This window comes from Chamaea fasciata, unplaced genomic scaffold (genome assembly GCF_029207755.1).
Source record: "Chamaea fasciata isolate MVZ Bird 193981 ecotype frontalis unplaced genomic scaffold, bChaFas1.0.hap1 SCAF_3, whole genome shotgun sequence".
Lineage (NCBI taxonomy): Eukaryota > Metazoa > Chordata > Aves > Passeriformes > Sylviidae > Chamaea > Chamaea fasciata.
The window spans coordinates 103,155,945-103,179,380 of record NW_027094088.1 but is presented as its reverse complement, the minus strand read 5'-3'; the positions used below and the strand labels follow the sequence as shown (position 1 = coordinate 103,179,380).

The 23,436-nt window shown below is 39.2% G+C and overlaps 1 protein-coding gene across 1 annotated transcript in view; it reads left to right on the top strand.

Annotated features, from left to right (window-relative positions):
* Window positions 1-170: 170 nt before the first annotated feature.
* SMC6 (structural maintenance of chromosomes 6) overlaps window positions 171-23,436 on the top strand; it is a 37,312-nt gene continuing 14,046 nt past the window's right edge. Inside the window, exons 1-17 of the mRNA XM_066179959.1 lie at window positions 171-260; window positions 2,296-2,448; window positions 4,920-5,041; window positions 6,951-7,068; window positions 9,040-9,145; window positions 13,112-13,248; window positions 13,799-13,860; window positions 14,717-14,797; window positions 17,389-17,490; window positions 17,679-17,798; window positions 17,888-17,983; window positions 19,149-19,295; window positions 19,667-19,755; window positions 20,313-20,477; window positions 21,192-21,370; window positions 22,369-22,570; window positions 22,694-22,808. Coding sequence (XP_066036056.1) covers window positions 4,925-5,041; window positions 6,951-7,068; window positions 9,040-9,145; window positions 13,112-13,248; window positions 13,799-13,860; window positions 14,717-14,797; window positions 17,389-17,490; window positions 17,679-17,798; window positions 17,888-17,983; window positions 19,149-19,295; window positions 19,667-19,755; window positions 20,313-20,477; window positions 21,192-21,370; window positions 22,369-22,570; window positions 22,694-22,808 — 1,836 coding nt within the window. The 5' untranslated portion in view covers window positions 171-260; window positions 2,296-2,448; window positions 4,920-4,924. The remainder of the gene's footprint in view (window positions 261-2,295; window positions 2,449-4,919; window positions 5,042-6,950; window positions 7,069-9,039; window positions 9,146-13,111; window positions 13,249-13,798; window positions 13,861-14,716; window positions 14,798-17,388; window positions 17,491-17,678; window positions 17,799-17,887; window positions 17,984-19,148; window positions 19,296-19,666; window positions 19,756-20,312; window positions 20,478-21,191; window positions 21,371-22,368; window positions 22,571-22,693; window positions 22,809-23,436) is intronic.

Sequence of the window (23,436 nt, the reverse complement as noted above, 5' to 3'; positions counted from 1 at the left end):
GTCTAAAGGGAGGGTGTCAACGGGACCAGGCTCTCCTTGGTGGTGCTGAGCCATAAGTAAGACTAGAGTCAACAGGCAGAAACTGATGTACTGGGAATTCCACCCGAACATGAGGAGGAATATCTTTACCGTGCAGGTGAACATGAACTGGAACGGATTGCCCAGGGAGGCAGTGGATCAGCCTTACTGGAGATGTTCAAAAACTGCCTGGACACAAACCTGTGCTGTGTGCTCTGGGATGATCCTGCTCGAGCAGGGAGGTTGGACCAGATGACTCGCTATGTTCTATTCCAGCCTTACCCATTCTGTGATTCTGTGGGTCAGGCAGTGGTTTTCCAGTGTTTAGATGGGATGGTACAGGCTTCTTGTGCACTGGCTGCAAATGTATTAGGAGAGAAGTCGTGAATATCAGACACGTAGTCTAACATGGAACTTCTGTCTCAGATAATCCCAAAAATGTAGAGCACCCCACTGCTGTGTCTGAGGCTGGGCTTCTGACTTCAGCTCTCTGAAATACCTCCCTTTAAGTACAACAGATAGTGTTTTACTTCCTTCATTATTATTAACTGCTAGTGTTAATTTGTAATTTTAATGCTGCTTTTGTGACTGTTAAATGTAGTGTGCTATACATCAGCTAAAGACCTCTGGCATTTTCTTCGTCTTCTTCCCTTTGCTTCTTCCTATGTCTTGTGTTCACCGTGCCATAGGTCTGCTCTGATGTCTTTGCTTTACTTCTGTTTTTCCAGCTGGGTGAAAGGCAGGGTTATAGCTGGGCTGGCTCCAGAGTGTTTAAAGTGGATGTCCCACAAGACATGTGGGACACCTTCCTATCTTAGGTGGATAGCAGGCCAGCGAGGGCTGCTAGAAAGCCAGTGATGTGTGTTTGGTGACAGCAGGTTGGTTCTGCCAGCTCTGGATGAGCCAGCTGTCACCAGCCGGGTAGGGGAAAGGGAAGCAGCTGTGGAGCTCCACTGTCGTGAATATTGTGGAAAGATAGGTCATTGTTTAAGTTGGAACATGGGTGAACATCAGTGGATGCAGCCTCTACCTTCCTATCCTTTGATATGTACAGGGTAAGTACTTTTCTACTAAAACATGTAGCAGGCCTTAGCATTTTATACAGGACATTTGGGGCTTACATTTTTCTTTCGTGCTCTCATTATATGAATAACAATTGCTTGTTGTATTTTGCAGTGATGCTTTGATTGTTTTTATAATTGAATCTGTCTTGCCTTTATTTGCTCCTAGTTATAGGTCCACGTTTTATTCTTAACTGTATACTCTTACATTCCATGATAGTGAAGTTTATTTTCTTTATTAAATCAGTACTCTTGATTTCTTTTCCTGAATGACAGTTGGATTCTTGTTTGAATTATTAACTTGACTTTGTCAGCACAAGTTTCCATTACCATGGTCTTACTTTATATTGCAATATACTAAAGTATATTGTATACTTTAGTTTTTAAATATGGTGCCTGGTCCATTAAAAATCCTTTTGTTAACATTTGTCAGCACTGTCCACTGTTGGCTTCTCAGTAGTCTATTTCGTATTTTAAAACGTATTGATGTATGTTTTTGCCAGTATGTTTCCAGTATAGTATTGCATACTTTAATAACCATCAGATAGGTTGGATCAGCTGCTTTTCCTTTGCCTTGAATAGTTATTCCCAAACTGTTGTTAAAGTTAGGGTAAGTAGTGCTGAGACTGAAAGCAATGAATTTTTTCAATTAAAAACTTAATGTAGAAAATTAGGGATGCCTTGGTGCAAGAGCTTTGGGAGCAATTAATGTAGAAAAAAGAACTTTTCTTCTCAAAAATATCAAGATGATATGAAGATAAAATTTAAAAATGTGTCATTTTCTGTGTATTTTTTTTTAAAATGTTGATTATTTCTTTTGTGCCTTTTAAGACCTAGTTTCTTGTAAACTCTTATTAATGGGTTCTCTGTGGTTGTGGTCAGTTTCTCACTTCTTTTGACTTTTTTCTGCTCAGGGAAGGTTCTGCATCCACTGATATTTGTCATACTTTCTGAGGGTTCTTAATACAGTTTGCTTGTAGTTCCAGTTCAGTTTTGTTTGCAGTACTAGCTCTTCAGCAGTTTTGAGGTGCAGACTGTTCTGTCTCTTTTGCCTTCCTCATAGTTAGATTACATGAGATTGTTTTGTTCTGTTTTCTGCAGTTACACTCTCTTTTCCTTAAATGTTTAAGTAGTATAGCAGTGGAACTCATAGCCCTCGTCTTCAATTTGGATGTTATTAATTACATTTAAAGCTTATATTTCCCCTTCTTTTTAGAGGAAGATTTTAATGGAACAGAGGATTCGATGATTATTTGTCTTCATATTTGGGTGATGGATGCCAAGAGCTTGCAAGTGACTGTTTCCTGGTCTGAGTAATTTGGGCATGAAGGCATGTTTTTGTAGTAAACAAAGAGTAGCGTAGCAAAAGGTATGTAAGTCGAATCATGAAGTGTATTTGCTCCTTGATTTCATTGTGTGTGGTATTCAACTACATATATAAAGTGGATATGACAGTTTTGCTTTAAATACTTCATGGGGGTCATCATTGTGATAATAATAGTAATAATAATCAGCAGTAATAAGCATCATCATCATCCTTCTCCTCTTCCTCCTCTAATATTTGATAAAATTTGATAAAGAAATCCCCACCATACTCCCTACCCCATCCCTACTCTTGCAAAATTATTGCAAGAGTGTCAGATGGGAAGTTTACTGTATTTCTACATTTGCTTAGAAATTTGTTCATTCCACATAATGGAAAGGGATTCATACTGTCTTTTCTTCATCTTTTAGAGGCTATGTCATAGAAAATTAATGAGAGGATCATAAGACACTATTTTATAAAGCAGTCAACAAACACATAGACTAGATATATTCTTTGTAATGATGTAGGAAATTTTGATGTCTCTTATAATAAATGCTGTTTTCTATGATGCTGGGTAGTATAAGCTGCCTGACCTCCCGTCAGTTGAATTCAGGCAGTAGTTTGACCAGAACATTGGGCTGACACAAGGAAATGGCTCAGAGAAGCATCTCTTTCTCCACAGTGACCCAAGCATACAGATCTGCATGGTGAAGTGGTTTGGGAGCTCACCTAACTAACGTTAAAAGAAATAAGTTTTTTCCTGCATTACTTTTTGTTAGAATCAAAGACTTGAGATGATGTATTATTTTGTTGTGTAAAGAGCTGCTTAGACTCAGGGGGGTGAAGCAGAATGAGAAGAGGGAAGAAAGACTTCTCCTCTCCATTGCAGCATGTGTTCTTGTGACTAAAGTGGTACTTCAGCAGTCTTTATTTCAGTGAGTTCTCTGTAGATTCTCCAAGTAGCTAATCTTACAACATTTACAGAGAGAATGTGGAGCAAGACCGACTGAGAAGCTCTGGGAGGGCCTGAGGACTTTGACAAGGCGGCCCCTGGGGTCGTGAGACTGAGCACTGCACAGCTGGATGTGCTGTGCTGAACCACCCAGCCTTCTCACAGACCACGTAACCTCCCTCCAGGAGATCAAGTTAGGAGCTGTTAGGCTGACTTGTATGACTTCTTTCCTGGATCATCCCATCTGTCCTGAGGGACAAGGAAGTGCTTGCTTGTTGTCATCACCTCTAAGCCCCCAATTTGTTTAGACGTGTTATACCAACTCAGGCACTCTATGTCTCTAATGCTGGTCATTCATTCCTGCACTCCACACATTTAATTTTTTCTTTTTTTTTTTAATAAGCAGCTTATTCTTAGGCCATATGTCATGCAGTGATCTTTCTATAGGAGTGAATGTTAAGTACATTTATTGCCTCTGAATTTTGCTTGAACTGGTGATTTGCATTAAAGTTGGTTGTCATGTTTCTTAGAGGGGAGCTCTAGATTAAATTCCAGCAAACAAAGCTGAGTAGGAGAACATAATCCATTTCAGAAAAGTTTTGATGTCAGAAAACTGTGCAACTGATGTTCGTTTTAGCCTGGTTTAGATATTTACCAGTGGCGGACTTAACTACTGACGAATAAAAAGATTGTGTGTTGCATTTGTGTAAATAGCACCTTGCTTCTAGTTAGGGCAAGTATGTCAAGTTCTGTGTTTTGTGTAGGGCTTTGGGTCTGTAGGTATGAAGAAGGTAATAAGTACTTTTGAGGGAATAAAAACCAGGCCATTCAGCTTATGAGAACAGAAAATACGAGTTTTTTATATGTTTTAATGAAGCCTATTACTTTTGCAGGATTTGTTTCAGACCAGTCCTGTTAGTGCTGGAAGTCTGTGTGTTATTTATTGATTTGTAGAGGAAATTTAGACATGTCTCCTCTATATAGAGAGGATAGTTATCCTTTATTAGGAGCATTTTCTTTACTGTGATCATATTATACTACCTTGCGTGTAAGAAGCAGCATAGGAACAGTGCTATGAATTTAAATTTTCCTTTATTCTACTTTTATGTGTTCTTCATATTAATTTTCTCGGCTTTTGTCAACCACAAATAATTAATGCACTTTGGTTTTGCCCATGCAGCTGACTTTTATCAAACCTGTATTGATGCTCATTATACTAGTTATGTACATTTTACTAATCTTCAACTCCATTGCTAACCAAAAACAATTTTATCAAGTATTCCAAAGTCTAATGTACCAAGGAAAACAGAATCAAGGTTGATTTTATTTTTAATCAACACATTCAGCTTGATTAGAATAATGAGTCTGTGTCTCTTTTGTTTTGATGCAACTCTTTCATAATAAATGTAGCCTTAAATTACTGAGATTTCGGTTCTGGAAAAGTGTTTGTTGCAATGTTTGCTGTGATTTCAATATTTGTTTTACCAAAGTAAATAATTTGGTATGTCTGTGCTATCACCTGTGGGTACGTTGTCACCTAGAGGACTGAAACTTATAATACTTCATTACTTTCATTTTTCAGTACTCATGGGTAAGAGAAAGGAAGAAAGTGTTTCAAATCCTGGGTCCCAGAAAAAGCAGAGAAAAGAGTACACAGATTACACAGATATACATACTGATGATAGTAGTGCCTCTTCACAGTCGGTAAGTGGTTTAAAAAGTCATAGAGACAAAGATACAAGAAAAGTTCTGTGCTTATTGAAATAAATGTCTTGGATATAGGCATCAGTAGAACAGAGGTAAAAGAAACCACGGATACTGTCTGTGATGAGGACTTGCATGAGGTTATTCTTATCTTACATCTTTTGGGTCCTCCAGTTATAATAGTCAATCAGAAAAATAACAATATTCTGATTTAATAGAAGGAATACTACTGCAGTTGTCAGGTAAATGAAGGAAATGGATTTTGATAGAACTATGGTATATTTCATTTATGGTTGGAGTAAAAGCAGACAAAATATTTGGAAAACTAATTATTTACTAAGAGTGCCAAATACTTGTTTGTTTTGCATAGCTGACACTGTCAGAAGTTTGAAAAAATCTAGTGTTTGAAATGTAAATTTTGATGGAAAAGAAACTTGAAAACAGGAGTACTATTTTTTCTGCTTTTCCTTTAGTAGTTGAATTTTAGTTTGACAGAAGATTTTTAAAAAATTATTTTTGAGATTGAAAATACTGTCCTGTGTATGTAGACTAAACATTAGGAAACATTTCTTTACCAGTGGTAAGACACTGGACCAGGCGTCTCTGGGGAGTTGAACCTGTCTGGTGCCAGGTGTGCACCAAAACCACTCTGTCAACTGCCCCCCTCTCCTGGGCAGGGGAGAGAAAATATAACAAAAGGCTTGTGGTTGAGATAACAGCAGGGAGAGATCACTCCCCAGTGACTGTCATGGGCAAAACAGATTCAGCCTGGGGAAATTAACTGAATTTATTTAAAATCAAATCAGTGTTTGAGAGATAATGAGAATTGAACCCAAATCTTAAAACTCCTTTCCTCCACCCCTCCTTGGCTCATCTTCACGCCCAATTTCCTTCTCCCCCTAACAGCACAGGAAGTGGGGGCTGTGGTCAGTTCATTATGTGTTGTCTCTGCCACTTCTTCCTCTTCAGAGGGTGGACTCACACTTGTTCTATGCTCTGAGGATCCCTTCCACAGGATGCAGTCCCTCAGGAGCAGCCTGCTCCAGCCTGGGTCCCCCATGGGGTCACAAGTGCTGGCAGCAAACCTGCTCCAGTGTGGGCTCCAAGGCCAGAGATCCTGCCAGGAGCCTGTTCCAGGGTAGACTTCCCATAGAGTCACAGCCTCCTTTGGGAATCCACCTGCTCCAGCATAGGGCTCTCCATGGATCTCTGCTCTGATGCCTGGAAGACCTCCTGCCCCTCCTTCACTGACCTTGGTGTCTGCAGAGCTGTTCCTCTCACATCTTCTCACTCCTCTCTTCTCTGGCTGCTGTTGCTGCAATTGCAATTTCCCTTTCCTGACTCAGCCTGGAGGCTCTACCACTGCTGCTGATGGGCTCAGCCTTGGCCAGCAATGGGTCTGTCTCGGTGTGTGGCTGGGTAATGGCAGTGGCTCAGACATGGGGAAGCTTCTGGCAGGTTCTCACAGAAGCCACCCCTGTAGCTTCCACCCCTGCTACCCAAAGCCAGTACAGCTTCCTGGAGAGGTGGTTGGTGCCCCAAGCCTGTCAGTATTTACAAGACATTTGGACAATGCCCTTAATAACATGCTTTGACTTGGTCAGCCAGATGTGTGGATCTTTTGTCTTAGTATTTTATGTTGCATTGATGATAAGTTAGTAACGGGCAGAGCTGAAAGTTACAGTGTGTGGGGGATCAGCTTTGGTAACTTTTCTTTTTATTTTACTGTGTAACTGCTCTGTAGCAAGCGACTTTAGGAGTGTCATGAAACTCTTCTGTTTCCTTGTGGCTTGTAACAACTGATGTTTGATATCATACTGTCATTTTAATGCTCATTGCGTTTAAAATACAGAAACTTAATCTCATTAAAATTCATACGCAACTTGAGTTTTAATTGTTCATTCTTTAGCCTGATGGTGAAGTTGGGATAATTGAAAGTATCCAGCTGAAGAACTTCATGTGCCATTCAAATCTGGGGCCTTTTCAGTTTGGATCAAATCTCAATTTTGTTGTTGGAACCAATGGAAGTAAGTGTTAATTGCACAGTGTCTTTGTCAAAGAACACTTCTGTTAATAATGTAGAAGATGTAATTTTTATTTGAAAAAGAGTTGCTAGCCATCTTTAAGGCATGGAAAAGGATTCCCTTTTGAAATGAGGCACCACACAGGTCTATCCCAGTAGTTAAAGGCTGGTGAATTAGGTCTTAACGTCGGAGATTTTTACAGAAGATAATGTGAATGTAAGTATTTTAATAGCTAAATAATGCGCAAAATTTTATTTGAAATAAATGTACTTATATGTTTATTATTAAATGCACAATACTTGTCCAAGTGCCTGCAGTGCCCATCACTGAATTTGGAGGAGCCGCAGTGCTTGTAATGGGGTAATAATTAATGGAGTAATAATTAATGGGAGTAATGATTGTAATGCTGATAGTTGTATAATGCTAAAATACATCTGAACCACATTCAGCAACATCCTGCTTCCTGATGTTTTCAGCTTCCTAAGGACACCCCAAATTTTCAGAAGCTGTTGTAGTTAGCCTGGAGAAGGAGGAGATGTGTCCTCTAAATTGGCGCTCGAAGGGTGAAAGGTGTAATTGTGGGCGGTTGCCGCTAGATGGCTCCCGCAGCCCGGGGGTGGTGCCGAGGGCGCTGACCAGGCCAGTTTCAGGGCCAGCAGTTCCGTCGTGTCCTTTTATGTCACATATCATATCTTATCCGCCAGCATTACAGAGTACTTCAAAATGATAACCTTAGCCCAGGGCCCAAAACTGAGAAACACCAAAGCAGGGAGCACATGCTATGAGGGGCGTGTTACATAATGCAGCTCTGAGAACCAGCACAACTCTGAGAGCAAATAAATCAGCACTGTGATCTGCAACTATTAAACTAATATCATGAATGCTTACAGCAAATTTATTTATATCAACCCTTTGAGCCTCACATTGGTGCTGGAAAGGACTATTGTCATTTAATCCCTTTTGGCAACTAAATACCATGCAGCCACTCACTCACTTCCCCATGTTCCCCCAGTGGCATGGGAAGGAGAATTGAAAAAAGGTAAAACCTGTGGTTTGGGGTAAGAACAGCTTAATAATTGAAATAAAATAAAATAAAATAAAATAAAATAAAATAAAATAAAATAATTTTTATAATGAAAAGCAGAAAGAAAGAGAGGAGTAAAACCCAAGAGAAACAAGTTATTATGCAAAATACAGTTGCACACAACCAGCCCATCCCTGAGCAGCAATCAGTGGCTCCTGGACAGCATCCCCCAGTTTATGCACTGGGCATGACATTCCATTGTATGGAATGTCCCTTTGGCCAGTTGGGGTCAGTTCTCCTGGCCAGGCTTCCTCCTGCCTTCTTGTGCACCTCCTCACTGGCAGAGCATGAGACACTGAAGAGTGCTTGACTTTGCTGCTTACTAACAACCAAAACACAAGCATGTTATCTTCATTATTCTCCTGCTGAACCCAAAACACAGCACTGTACAAGCTACTAGGTAGAAAAGGAACTCAATTCCAGCTAACCCAGGACAGTGTGGGGCACATAGAAACTCATTTAAGAAAAGGAAATCATACTTCTTTATATGACCTCACTTCTTCTGGAGAAAGAAATAAAAAAATTAAATATAAATTTTGAAAGAGAGCTTAAAAACCTTTCAGATAGGTAGATAAATGGTAATGTGTGTTTGACTTCTTTTGTTGTGTATCAGTATGCTTTTAAGAAAGGAGAGATTCCTTCCTTCTGACCTGCGACATGGTGAATGCAAATTGCTAAATAGGATTTTGGCTCAGCATGTTGGGTTTTCTTAGGGAGAACCTGGAAAATGGCAGATACTTTACTAGCATTATTGTTATTTTATATGTTCAATAAGGACAGAATTTGGACTTCTAATGCATGAATATATAAGAAGTCAAAAAAATGTAATGTGGATAGAGTAGAAGTTACAGTATCTTCCCTTTTAAACAAGTTCAATGCTTCAATTACAGGTGGAAAAAGTTCTGTATTAACAGCACTAATTGTTGGACTTGGTGGAAAAGCCACTGCAACTAACAGAGGTTCCGCATTAAAAATGTTTATTCAAAAAGGAGAGACGTAAGTAAAACTTTAATCTTGAAGTTGCATATGTAGTTCAGTGATTGTCATTGAGGTTAGCTTATGAGTTTTCTATTTATGGTAATTTCTGCATCTTTTTATGGGATCCACCAGGTTTGAATAAAAAGCATAACACTGAAGAGGCCATATTTAAACAACACCCTCCCCCTGCAAAGAAACCCCAAACCCTGAAAACAAAAAACTTCAGAAGTTTTGCCATTAGTATACCATTATTTCTGAATGTTGTAGTTTGAAACCAAGTGGAAATTGAACTCCAAACAGCTGGTCTCTTTCCTCTCCAGTGAGAGAGGCATAAAGGTAGAGATTACAGGTTGAAGTAAAAATGTGCTGAAAAAAGCCATCACGGATGTAAGGAAACAAACACTAACAGCAGCAGTACTAATAACAACAGTGTACAAAAGAGGGTGATTACAAGCAAAAATGCTCACTGAGTCTGACTCAAGGCGACTGCACCACAGCCCAGGTCATGCATCTCCTGAGAAAAAGAAGAAAATGGCAAATGGATCTGCCTGTGCCCGTACTGTGAAAAAAATAGACAATGGTGGACAAATCATCTGCACCCACACTCCCTCCCCAAGACAAGAAAGAAAATGACGCACCAACTCCGTGCTAAGACTGGAACCTCCCCACTGCTTCACTAGTCATCCACTTTCCCTGGAATGAAGGAACAAAATGTTGTCCCTTCCACTTCCTGTTCTCTTCCTGAGAGAAGCTGAAGCTGTGCCCCCAGGGATGATGTGTGGAGCATAGAATAAGAATACTCAGGTGGCCCCAGGCTGTGCCTCTCCCAGTAATGGCAAAAAAATTAACTATCCTACCTGAAACTGGGACACTGAACTAGCTAACATAGTGATGTTCTCTGTATTCCTTGCTCTCATGTATTCCATCCACTCTGTAACTGAATATCCTACAGAAAAATGGAGTTCACGGGAAAGATTCATAGGTGACTAGTTACCGTTGTTTTGCAAGCAGTGAGGTAAATTATTTTTCAATCATTCTAGTGAATGCATATACAATCTAAAGACCTTGACTTACAGCTGGATACTTAAACATGTGAGAAGTGGATTCGTGTCTGCTGTGAGAGTGTGGATAAGGTGTTTAGGGAAACCAAGAAAGTGATAGAAGGTTTAGGAGTTTACGTTTCCATGAAGCTGTTATTCAGAGTCCCAGTCTTTCCCTTTCAGAGGTGCTTGAGAGTAAAATTGTTGATAGTACTTGCCTTATGTGTATTAAGTTTCAGCACTCACTTGAGAAACAAGAAATAGGAATTTGGAACTGAAATTGCGTCTCATCTTTTCTAGAAGAATGCCTTAAACATTCTGGTATAGATTACTTTGATTAGGCTGTAGAAGCCAGACAACTGTTTTATACAGAAGCCAATTTGAGAAAAGGAGAACTACCAAAAAGCAGCTTGATTCTGCAATGTGAAATGAGGACACTCTCAGATGAGAAGGGAAGATGGAAGAAATCTCTCACAAACATTTGCTTTTGGCTCATTATTTAGGTGAAGCATAGGAGGTGCAAGCAGTCAGTATATGGCAGCAGTGTGTGTGTTGTGGTTACGGAGATGAGGGCTGGAGTTTCTGGCAGTGTTTGATTCCATACCCCTCATGTCATGGCGCGGCCGTGGTGTCAGCACAAGGAAGCTTAGGCTGAAAGCAGAAGCGTCGCTTTGGCTTTTGCCAGGTTCAAGGGAAGGGGTGTGTAGGTTTCAGGGTCAGCCCAGCAGACTTTGCCCCTCTCTGCCACTGACAGTCTGTCTTGGTCTAGAGACAGATTTAGGAGAAAACACTCTGAAATGAGTGTCTCCTCTGAAGAGAATGGCTTCAGTAATCCCTTTTGCCAATGAGAAAATAAATACTGATGGGTGAAAGTGAAAAAAACCCCATTTATTAACTAGCAAAGTGCCCACATAGCACAAAAAAAAAGGTGGATTAATGCTAGATATTGAACTTTTAGAACCTTACCCCCCACACACACACACTCCCCCACCCACCCACAGCAGAACAAAAAACCTCAAAATGCCAGGGGAAGAAATAGATGGGCTGGCCGCGTGGCCGAGGGGGACCAAAGTGGTGGCTGGCTTTTGTGTCAGGGAAGAGGAAAAAGTTCATGCAGCAGCTTGGGCTAAACAGGTGGGAACCTGTTGAACCTCTGGCGCTGGTCCCCTCCTCACAGCAGATGAAGCTGGTGGATTTTTGTGTCCTTTCTTTTGTTGGTTCATCTTTGCCCGAGGTTTTGGGCTGGCTGGAGTGGCCCCCGCTGCCGGTCTCGGCGATTATCTGATCTCAGACCAAAACCGAGCTGAAACAGTTCAAGAAAAAACAAACAAAAAAGAAAACCTGCAGAAGGATTGCTGCTGCTGTCCATGGGAAAGGTGTGGAGGGGGGGAAAATAGGGAATCTTGCTTAAGCTACTGAGAATGGAGTTAGCTAAGCAACAAAGAAACCACCACTGTCCACAGGACCTAGCACACTGGGGAGTGAGTCTTTGAACACAGAGTCTGCACAGGAGCCCCCGAAGGCTCCCGCCCCTCCTCTTGTCCCACCTTACAGCCACAGCTGCCATGTCTGAGCATGAAGCAGACCATCAGGAATAGAGCATCATCACAAAATCACCCCAAGACACAGCCCCTTTCCTCTTCCTCTGAGCCACGGCTTTTCTGGTTTGGTGCTGAAACACAGCACTTGGAAGCCCAAGATGCCACTCAGAAGAAAGGAGAGGGAGGTGATGCCTTGAGAGGCTACATAAAACACAGACTAGACAGTGTTAAAGGAATAAAGTAGATATTTATTAAAAAGGCCTTCAAAGGAACACCTTGGGCAGTACAAGAGCCCAACTGTGGCTACACCCAAGATGGATGATGGGTCACACGTTTTTGCACTTTTATACGTTATGGTCCATTTTCCTATTGGAGTTCATTGTCCAATTACATCTTCAGGTTATGAAGTCCTATCCTCCCAGATTGCTCTCCTCAATCCTCTGTTGTTTATACTTTTTGGGCCTGAATCTGTGAAGTTGTCCTTGGTTCTCAGGCTGGAAAAAGCTTGTTTTGTCTTAACTACGCTGTGAAGAGAACTTGTTAACACTTTATATGGAGTTCAGAGTTATATACCAATGTACAAAATCTGAAAAATATAAAAACTAAAACTTAAGGCATCAGAGGGAACAGCAGCAGCACGGAGCCAAGCCACAGCTGCCGTGATGGCAGCAGCCACCAGAGCCACCGCAGCCGCTGCAGCAGCAGTGCAGCACCGCTGCTGCTAGAACTGCCAAACACTCCAGTACAGCTCGTACAATCATGCCCAAGAAAAGGGTCCGCTGGCCTGTTTCAGAGCCCTGTCAGGTCCCACCAGGTTTTGTCTTGTCCCTGTATTTCCATTGCTTTTTGGGCTGGGGAAGGGGAAAGTTAAACCATGAGCGTGCCTGACGTAGTGCCTTTGTGTTCTCGTGCACTAACTATATGGCACACCATGAGGCCAGTTGGCATTTTGCCTTTGTCTGGGAAACCATGCCGGACACTGTATTGTGGAAGCATTTTTGTTTGGTGGTGAATATCCTTCAGTGGTAAAACACTCTCTGTTTTGTACACTCTTAGTGATATTGTTGTGATTTTGAGACTTTGCAGTAAATTGTAATTCTGTCTTAAAATCTTTCCTGTTGTTTCCTTCACTGTGGGAAAGGGGGTGGAGGAAAGGGTGCAGCTTGAGTGGGTTTACTTTTCCTGCTGGGTTTTAAATCGGCAATATGTCTAATGCAGTTATGGCTCAAACCAAATAAATACATGTTCTTCCTGTTGGTACTATGACTGACTTGCAGCTGTGACTTGTAGGACACCTGACAATTTGTATGGAGAATTAAAATGTTTTGATTTTTTGTTGTTGTTTTTGGTTTTGAGATTAATTTCAGTTGTCTTTTTTATTATTTTTGCTACTTTTTTTTTAGTTCTGCACATATTTCCATAACTTTGCGAAACCAAGGAAGAGATGCATTTAAACCAGAATTGTATGGTACCTCTATTACTGTGAATCAGCGCATTAATCAGGATGGAAGCAGAACTTGCAAACTGAGAAGCAAATCTGGTTGGTGGTAGTTTGCTTTACTCTCAGTCTTAGAAGTTCTCTAATCTTGTTCATGGCTTTGAGTGCCTTGATGTTACTAAAGAATGATGTTTCTCTTTTCATAAAATCATTCAAGGATGAGGACAATGTCCATTTTTTTTGTTTTTATCCCGAACGAAGAATATTTTTGTATGTCAAAAGTATTATGAATTTAGTCATATGTATTATTTAGTATGTCAGGTGTTACATTATGTATTTGTTTTTACAAAAATCAGCTTGTGTGATGGGGCTGAACATAGTTATTATAGTCTTTTTTGAGGTTTTATTGAATTTGCTGATTTATTTCAATTTATCTAAACAGAGGGTTTATGAGGCAAAGAAGGACTTCAATTAGAAGTCTTTCTGTACAAATGCAAATATATTGAAAAAATAATAAAAAACTCCTAACCAATGCTTCTTATTTAAGTTTGTGTTACAAAGAGATTGATCTCATTTTTTATATTTTCTACAATGAACAAAAGACTGGGGCATTGTATTTATTGATCCTTTTCCTTTTTTTTTTTACCACTAGGGACTGTCATTTCTTCAAAGAAAGAGGAACTCATAGGAATACTGGATCACTTTAATATACAGGTAGTTGTTGTAGTGTTTAAATTCTGTGCAATTTAAGAAGATGTTGGAATGTGATATTACAATTTTTCAATTAAAGAGAAATGTACTATTCGTTAAAGGAAACAGTTTCACCTCTTCCATGTTATTTAAAGATCAAATTCGTCAGCAAAAAGAAAATTGAAGCATATATCTCATGCTATGCAGGATAGGATTCTGGCCCAGACAGATAAGTATTTGCTGTCACGTGTGACCTGTGAGTCATGTATCCTGTTGGTAAAAGTCTTGACATATTTCCTTTTGTATTTGGAGAGCTTTTTTTTCTGCTAATTATTTCAGTTCTTGCTGTTTCAGAAATTTGAGTGTGATTTTACTGCCTAAGTTATTAATAAAAGATCAGGTACTGCATATGAAGTTTAAATATTTAACATACTTAGAATTTCAAATAATAGAAATGTCAGTTAGCATGTATTGGTTTTATTTTGTGGCAACATCTGTAAGAATATGAATCAATTAATTGCATTTATTGCAATACTTTCATGCAACAAGAATTTCCAATGCTGATTTTGTTAAATAAGTGGAACTTACGGTACTTTATTAAGAGAAATCACGTATGCTCTTTGAAGCAGTTCCTTAGTTGTCCTTGCTCTGGTTCTATTTTGTACTCGATATAGTTGGGGTTTTTTAATTTTCTGTTTGTTATTGGTTTTGTTTGTTATGTTTTGAGTTTTTTGAAGACTCGAGAGAATTAAAAAGCTTGATTTCTAAACCTTAGCTTATTACTAAGTTGCAAGACTGGAACAGGGTGCTCACTTTCATGGGTTTGCAGTTACATAGTAACTTGTAATTAAAATAAGATGAAAATAATTTATTTTTGCAGGTTGATAATCCTGTGTCTATTTTAACCCAAGAGATGAGCAAACAGTTTTTACAGACTAAAAATGAAGGTGACAAGTACAAGGTAAGAAAAACAATTTAAGATAGTCATAAAACATTGAAAACCTGATTGCAAATTTTCAGAGCATTTGGGAAAAAAATCAAATTCCTTAATTTTAATAACTTGTTTTGGGCTAACTCAGCTAAGTAGCTAAATACCACACAATCACTCTTTCGCATCCCCAAGCTTGGCATGGGGGCTGAGAAATGTAGAGTAAAAGTGAAAAAAATAGAAGGATGAGATAAACATTGTATAAGAACTGAAGAGAAAGCTAGAAGGAGAGAGAAAGTAAATGAAGCAAACTAAGAGATGCAAAGGCAATCACTCACCACCTCCTATTCGTAGATTGAGGCCCAACCAGTGCCCAAGCAAAAGATGGCTAATCCCCCTTAACTCGCTCTTACCTGTTTTTATTGCTGAGCATGACTGTGCTAGTTTGGGCTGGGCTAGAGTTAATTTTCTTAATGGCGGCTTGTATAGGGCTACATTGTGGATTTGTGCTGAAAACAGTATTGATAACATGGAGGTGTTTTCATTGCTGCTGAGCAGGGCATACACAGAGGCAAGGCTTCTTCTTCTTCTTTTTCCACCCCACCAGCAAGGTGACTGGGGATGCACAAGGAGTTGGGAGGGGTCACATCCAGGGCAGATGACCCCAGCTGACAAAAGGGATATATATCTCAGATCATGTGGCATTAGCCTCAGCATATAGAGCAGGGGGAAGAAGAAGGAATGGAGGGGTGTTTTGAATGATGCTTTTGTCCTCCCAAGTCACCGTTAGGCGTGATGGAGCCCTGGGAATGGCTGAACACCTGCCTGCCCTGGGAAGTGATGAATGAATTCCTTGTTTTGCTTGGCTTCCATGTGCAACTTTATTAAACTATTTTTATCTCAACCTATGTGCTTTCTTGCTTTTACTTTTCTGATTCTCTTCTCTATCACACCCCAAATGAGAGTGAGTGGCTGGGGCTGAACCATCACAATGACATTTTCTGAGGTGGCATATCTCTTTGGCTGCTTGGGATCATCTGTCTGGTTGTATCCCTCCCAATGTCTTGCACACCGTGCCAGTCTATTCACTGGGAAGGCAGAGTGAGAAACAGAAGACCTCAGTCCAGCAGCTAAAATATGAGTGTGTAGTCAGTAGTGTTTTGATCACACATCTAAAATACAACAAGAGTAACAGTTTCTGTGAGGAAACTTTAGCTCCATCTTAACCAGAGTCAGTGGCACTGTCTGATTGCACCAATCATCCGCTTGCACAAACAGTATTTTTGAAGATTCGTCTGTGTGAAGAGATGGATAAATTTAAATTTTAGGGCACTGCTAAAAGTTCATTATTCAGAAATCCCCCTTTTGGAAATTTCATGTTTAAGTCACCCAAAGAACAACTGGCATAGGTATCAGCAAAAGCAGATTTAATATTAAAGTGAAAGTGCAGCTATGTTTGTTGGGAAGGTTCACTATCCTACTTATATAGATTCACAAGAGGAAAATTGGACTGAAACCTGAAATCAATCAATCTAATACCAGAATCAGCTCAAAGTGATCTACATGGAGGTTGGAATGGGGAAAAGCTGAGGGTGAAAAGGAGTAAGGGAGACCTTCCCATTAAGTCACAAGGTTCAGAATGGACCCCCTTGCCAAACTTAGCTCTGGTCTTGACCACAGTTTAGGCCTAAAGGTTTTGATAGTGTTTTGACTCAACAGTACTTAATTAGTAGCCTGATTTAAACAATTAACAGAAGATTCTTAGAGAGTTTGCAACAGCACAATGGTTGTGCTCCTAGGCCTCACTTGTAGGCCTGATTTTCTTACTAATCTAAGTACTTAAGAAATACTCGTTATACAGTTGCTATACCATATACACACTTGTATGTAAACAGATCCAAAGAGTATGTGCAAGTTGTATACCTGTGAAAAATTCCCCTGGAGCTCAGAGAAATACTCATGACAAATGCCTTCAGATCTTCTCAGAGGATGAAGGTTGATCCTTCAGGATTGGGGGTATCAGCCCAGGCTCTGTCAACTTTTGGCAGCAGTCCTCCAAGTAAACTTGAGAGTTCTCTGGCTCACAGTGGTGTTTAGCTCGGAGGGAGATGCTGTCACAGGCCACTGTGGTCCAGGAGAGCTCAGTGGGTCTCACTTGGGACCATTGTTTATAGGGTCACAAGAGAGTGGGCTTCAGTCATAGTAATTTCCCATCCTGACCACAGTTCAGGTCAGTAACTTTCTTTGAAAATTCAGTAAAAAAAATGTTGTTCCGTTTGGGTTGTTAGTCAGGCAAGAAAGACAAGTTTCAAAGGCCCTTCATAAGGAAGAGGAGCTTGTCAGACAATATAAGTTCCTGGGAATAGAGAGTGTTTCTGATAAACTCAAGAGGACCTGAGCCCAGCTTCTTTTCATCAAGGCTGGGGCCTAATGAACATTTCAAATATCACATTGCAGCCCGAGGCGGGGGTGGAAGTTGTACCACCAGAACCTGACCAGATTTTTCACTTTGGGTATTATTCGGCATGGAGGGATGTTGGGATGAATGGTCTTTCTGTTGTAATTATTGCAGATAATTGGATAAGGTGCTGATCTCATATCTACATCTTTTTATTGCTTTTTAGTTTTTTATGAAGGCAACTCAGCTGGAACAAATGAAAGAAGATTATTCAGTTATTGGGAAAACTAAAAAAAATATCCATGTTCAGATAGAACAAGGGGAAGAGGTATGTAAAAGTTAAAGTAATTATTGGGATAGATCTGAGCAGTGAAGGAAGTACAGAAGCTAAACTGCATAAGTTTTGGGTTTACTAGCTCTCAGTGACATTAAATTTCAAAAAATCCAAATCCTTCTAAAATTTCATATTACATCACAGCTTTTTGCAGTCATTGAACCCCTGTTTTCTTTTTTAAGCGTCTTGAAGAACTTAAGAAGCAGTATTTGGAAAAGAAGGAGATTTTCAAAAGCATCGCATTTGTGAATGACATGCAAAGTCGTCTCAAAGATTTGAAACATCAAATGGCGTGGGCAGTGGTAAATGTCTTGCTAAAATATGTTTGTTCATGTGAAATGTGCTTCATTCCCAGTCTGCTGTGGATATGCTAATATAGGCTTCTCTTTAGGTGAGTGAGATGGAAAAAGAAATAGAAATACTCGAAGAAGCTGTCAGAGCTGAAGAAGGAAATACAGAGTTCCTTCAGAAGGTAGAAGAATGCCAGGTACATGTATGATCTAAACAATTTATCACTCAAGCTGTAGTCACCCCCCAAGTCACACATCTGTTGTGAAGGTTTTCTTGGGTATCATTGCCTTTAGAAAAGATCAGTGATTTCAGGAGACCTGTGGAAGTTTTGGGATGGTTCTTAAGACTTCTGTAAGTAGCAAGAAAGAATAATTTTGTCATACATTCTGATTTGCATATGAAACATATTTTGTGCAGAGGAACAGGCATTATTATTTTGAGTCTAGAATCACAGAATAGTGTGAATGGAAAGAGACCTTAAAGATTATCCAGTTCCAACCCCCCTGCCATGGGCAGGGACACCTTCCACTGGATCAGACTGCTCAAAGCCCCATCCGACCTGGCACTGGATGCTTTCAGGGATGGGATATCCACAACTTATCTGGGCAGCCTGTGCCATTGCCTCACTACCCCCAAAGTAAAGCATTCATTCCATATATGTAACCTAAATTTCCCCTCTTTAAATAAGTTTAAACTTATTGAAACTTTAAATTAAACCCATTATTCCTTGTCATATCAATACAGATAATGAGGAGACCTATGGAAGTTTCCAGCTTCCTTGTAGGCCCCCTTCAGATACTGAAAGGCTGCTATGAGGTCTTCATGCAACCTCCACTTCTCCAGGCTGAACAGCCCAAAACATTTCAGTCTATTAAAACTCCTCCAAGCTTTCTTTGTTAGCACTTATTTTCCTTTTTTAATAAAAATGTTTTTAGGGTTTTTTCCTTCTTTTAAAAAGTATTTGTTTCACAATTGAGGCATTTTTGCTTTATGTTCAACATGTCTATGTAGCAATGAAGGAACATTGTCTAGATGCTGGTTTCCTTTCTTTTGATGTCATGGTACTTGACCTTATTGTATTAAGAATCCTGTGTTTGAGTAAACCTTGAGACAGAAAAAGGGGTTGCTGTCTGCATCACAGATTTGGTAGTCTGTTGATTTCCTGAGAATGAATATTTATGAGTTTTCATCTTAGCATATCCATAGTTGCAATGGCTTTATTTTTTTAAACCCAACAAAACTCAAACAATTGAGATGTCTCAGATGGATCCTTTTGAGAGACATTTGTCCTGTAACATTAGGAGGTTTTTGAAGAAAAAAATTGTTTCATTACAACTTGTTTTGTTGTTTTTTCACCAAAGGCAAAAGTTAATGAAGCAGAAAAAAAGCACAAAGCAATACAAGACAAATTGATAACAGTAAGTGAAGAAGCACAAGACCTTCATCCTCAGTGTATTTCTTTGAAGGCGGAAGTGCAGGCAAAAAGAAAAGCAGTCCATGAAACTGAGGTAGGCAAAAGAACCCCAAAACAAAACCTTTCAAAGTTCATACCAATTTAGACCTTTAAATTTGTCCATGCTTTACCCATCTGTAATTCTACACCTGTGTCTTGGATTTTGAGTCCGTAGTGGAGTTCAGAACAGGTGCAATTTCCTGCCTGACTGGCGAGTAGTACCTGTTCAGGGGCCCTGGTGTTTATGTCTTTACACAGTTACTAAACAGGGCTAAGCTTAGGTCAAAATACATAAATAGATGTAATTTTTGTAAATCAAGTTATGTTTGTCTGGTTTGGTGAAGTTCAATATTTACTTAAAACTGTAGTTCTTTCAGAAATTATTTCTTCTATTTCTTAAACTACTGTATCCTATTTCCTTGATAGATCATTTATAATCGTTCCAAAACAGAGTTAAAACGTCTGGGAAAAGACAGTCAACAGCTATCGAAACGAATTGAAGAACTGAAAAGCTGGTAAATACAGATACAGTGATTATGGTGTATGTTTATTAAGATATAGGTGGAAAAGAAGTGAGCTTTTCTGATTAATGAGAAAACCTGCAGTAATAGAAAATATTTATTTATTCTTTAGCAGGGTACAGTTAAATACCTGAATATTTCTAATCCCGCTTCTTTACATACCAAGATTTTGACTAGAATATCAAAAGAAGAGGCAACTGGGTAGCAAAAGTGCTTTCTTTTTGTTTGGTTGGTTGGTTGGGTTTTTGTTTATTTGTTTTGGGGTTGTTTTGTTTTGTTTTTTGGTGATAATATTCTCTAGCTTCCATGTTAGTGCGAAACAAATATGTCTTAAACTAAATGTGATAGGAATGTAACTGGGGGAGTTACATGTGATTAGAAATTTTAAAAAATAATTTAAAATTGGCATTATTGCTATGTAGATCTTGCAAGTTAACAGAATCTTAAATGTAACTGATGAGTAAATCTTCTGCACACTACAAGTAATAAAATTCGTGTCACTTGTAAAGCATCAGTATGGTTGTAAAATATGGACGTATGTTCTTCTCTAGTGCTAATCAGGTTTCAGAGCCTGAGAAATTGGAAAGACAAAGGAGAATTGCATACCTTAGGGAGCAGTTAAAGGCATTCCATGATGAAGAAATAATGATTGGTCAGCAGGTGGATCAGTTTCAGCAGGCTATATCTAAGTGTTGGGAAGAACATTCTAGACTCGGGTAAGTTATGCTTTTTGAATGTAATTGTTTACCTCTGTTCCAAGTTAGAGAAAATCCCTTCTTTTATGTGTCCCTTCTTATTTGTCTGTGATCCCTGAGCTGTTAAGCTCTAGTTTCCTTTTCACATTATAAGAGAATAGATACACTTAGCAGTAATTACTACTTCTATAGTTACGGCAGATTCACAGAGGCTTTGAGGCTAAGTGATTCAAATACTAATTTAGCCAAAGATAGAAAAAACCAAAGCACTCTGGCTTTGATTTGGAAACCTAAACTTGAACAATGATTATTGGAGGTGATTATGGCAATGTCAGTTATTGTCTTAAAGGATTTGAGAATTGTTCCTTATTGCACCTGGTGTTTTGGTTTAAATGCCTCTTATCAATTATTGTAACCAGTGCTTACAGTGTGTTTTGTTGAAGATCTTTGAAGACAGTGAAATTGAAGCAAATAATGAGAAATAAAATAAATTTATTATAATTTGTTAGAAATAAAAGTCTTATAGAACAATTGCAAAGTAGTAATTTTCTCTTGCTTTTTTTTCTCATGTTTCTTGAAGTTGGAAAAATACTACTGCATGTGTGTACCTACCTTTACATTGAACTACTGCCATCTTGATAAACAATGTTATTAGTAATGGAAAAACAAGGCTTTATAATTATTTTAGGGCACTTTAGGCTCTATAACTACTGAGAAAAAAATCTGTTACCTTAGGAGAGAAAGAAGTGAAGTGCAACAAGCACTGGATGCCCAGCAGAAACAGCTGAGAGACATGAAAGATAGTAAAACAAACACTTTGAAAAGATTTGGACCACATATACCAGCATTTCTTGAAGCAGTTGAAGTAGCCTATAAACAAGGACGCTTCAGAAAGAAACCTCTTGGACCTTTAGGTAAGAATATTTGCTGAAACATTTTCTCATGGGATATTTTTGAATGGCTGCTAATGTAAATAGTGGTCTTTTAGGAAAATTTTATTCTTTAAGGAGCTTCAGATATATTTTTTTCTTCTGTACTTGCTGGACTAAAGGTTTTATCCTGGTAGGTTATCATCTTTTGCTTCTGGCACTAACAGCTACTGACTTTCCTCATTTTCCAGCTGTTTTTGTTGAGGTATTTTACAATGGTAAACTTTCAGTGCATCCATCTAACTCCCCCACACCCTCAAGGCACCTCAGAGAACTGTGCTTTGACTACTTGTCCTTCAGTGGATAGCACTGTCCAAATCTTGGACAGATTTTGTTCAAAATGTCTAGTGGCTGACTTGTGGGTTTGTCAAACTTGAGATGTTGTGCATGAAACAGGTCAGACAGGACCAACTGAGATTTTCTTGGGAAGCTGGCTGTTATTTGTCTTCTGTCCTGCTCTGACACTGGCTGATATTTTCAGTTTGTAAATGGGAGGAAAGGTGTCAGCATATTCTGAATGTAAAGTACACAGCATTTACTGCAGGGTGAGAAGGTGAAAATGCGTGCTACTGAAGACAGGTGATATAATGGAAATCTTCATGTTTGTCTAATTTGCAGTATAGTTGTTCCACTGCCTTCATCCTTAAAGCGTTAAATTGCTGATAAGCTATCTTTGCCTTGATACATTTCTGCTAAGCTGCCATAAAATTGGTACCCTACTGGAAGAAAACACAGGCCTCCAACTATGTGTAGGTGTCTCTAGGCAGAGAAATTATGTGTTTGTGTTCTCAGGTCTGTTGTAGAGTCTTTTAACTTTTAGTCAGCCTCTTAATTTTTTTTTTCTACGTGTAAGAAAGGTTTATTTTAGACTCTTAAAAAGCCCTGCAATATAACAAAACAAGAACCTTGAATGGTAAAAATGCTCTACTGGATGTTCTGTCGTGGAAAAAGCACCTAAAGCCTTGCTTCTTATGTTTATTTAGGTGCTTTGATTCATCCAAAAGATCCTGAACTGATCTTGGCTATCGAATCCTGTTTAAAAGGCCTACTTCAGGCATTTTGCTGTGATAATCATAGCGATGAAAGAACTCTTCAGCTCCTGATGTCAAAATATTATGCACGTGGACATAGACCTCAAATAATTGTAAATAAATTTCAGAATAAAATTTATGACACTAGTCAGAAGTAAGTATGTTTTGAATTTTATTGCTTAGCCTTGATGGTTGAAAAGAACTATTTGTAATTTTTTTTTTATTTGAAGTATCTCATGTGAGTTTTATGAATGATGTTTTCCTTTCTTTTCTTCAGAGCTGTTCATCATCCAGAATTCCCTTCAGTTCTGACAGCATTGGAAATAGATAATCCAGTGGTTGCCAATTGTTTGATCGATATGAGGGGTATAGAAACAGTCCTGCTGATTAAAGTAAGCCTTTATGCTCCCTGTTGATCTTTAAAGAAACGTGGGGAGCATTTATGACACCTTCACTGGTAGTGTCTGTAGTAGATAAAACAGATAGAGGAAATTATTATGCTCCCCTCTCTGCCCTGTGTGTTTCAGGACCTTCCCTGTTTATTTCTGGGTTGTTTGCCACTACCTTTCTGGGCCTCCAAGTGTAGTTTCCCAGTCTAAGTAGTCCGTGTGTGTGTAATCAGCCTCCTAACTGCTGGCTCTGTCTCATGTCTCTGTGTTAATTGGTGGGTTTAGGATGTGCCAGTTTTGGGTAGTCTGGGAGTTACCAGAATTTGCAACCCGCTCCTACCAGTTGTACCTAGCAGCTGGTAGCTAAGTTTTCTGACACTATCTGATTTCTGATCTTAATTGATTTTTGATTTTCTGTTAGTATTGAAGATACCAGCTCCTGCAGATAAGATTACAGGTAAAATGTGCAAAGATAAAATAAGGTGTGTATGTTTTTATTTAGAGAAGGCAGGATATTCTCTAAGTAAGTGGAACTAATGATCCTCATTTTTGTGGATTTTGTTTTTTCCAGAATCTCTTGTCCTAGTTTATCCTCTGACATTCTTAATGGAAAGAGTCAGTTCATGCTCTG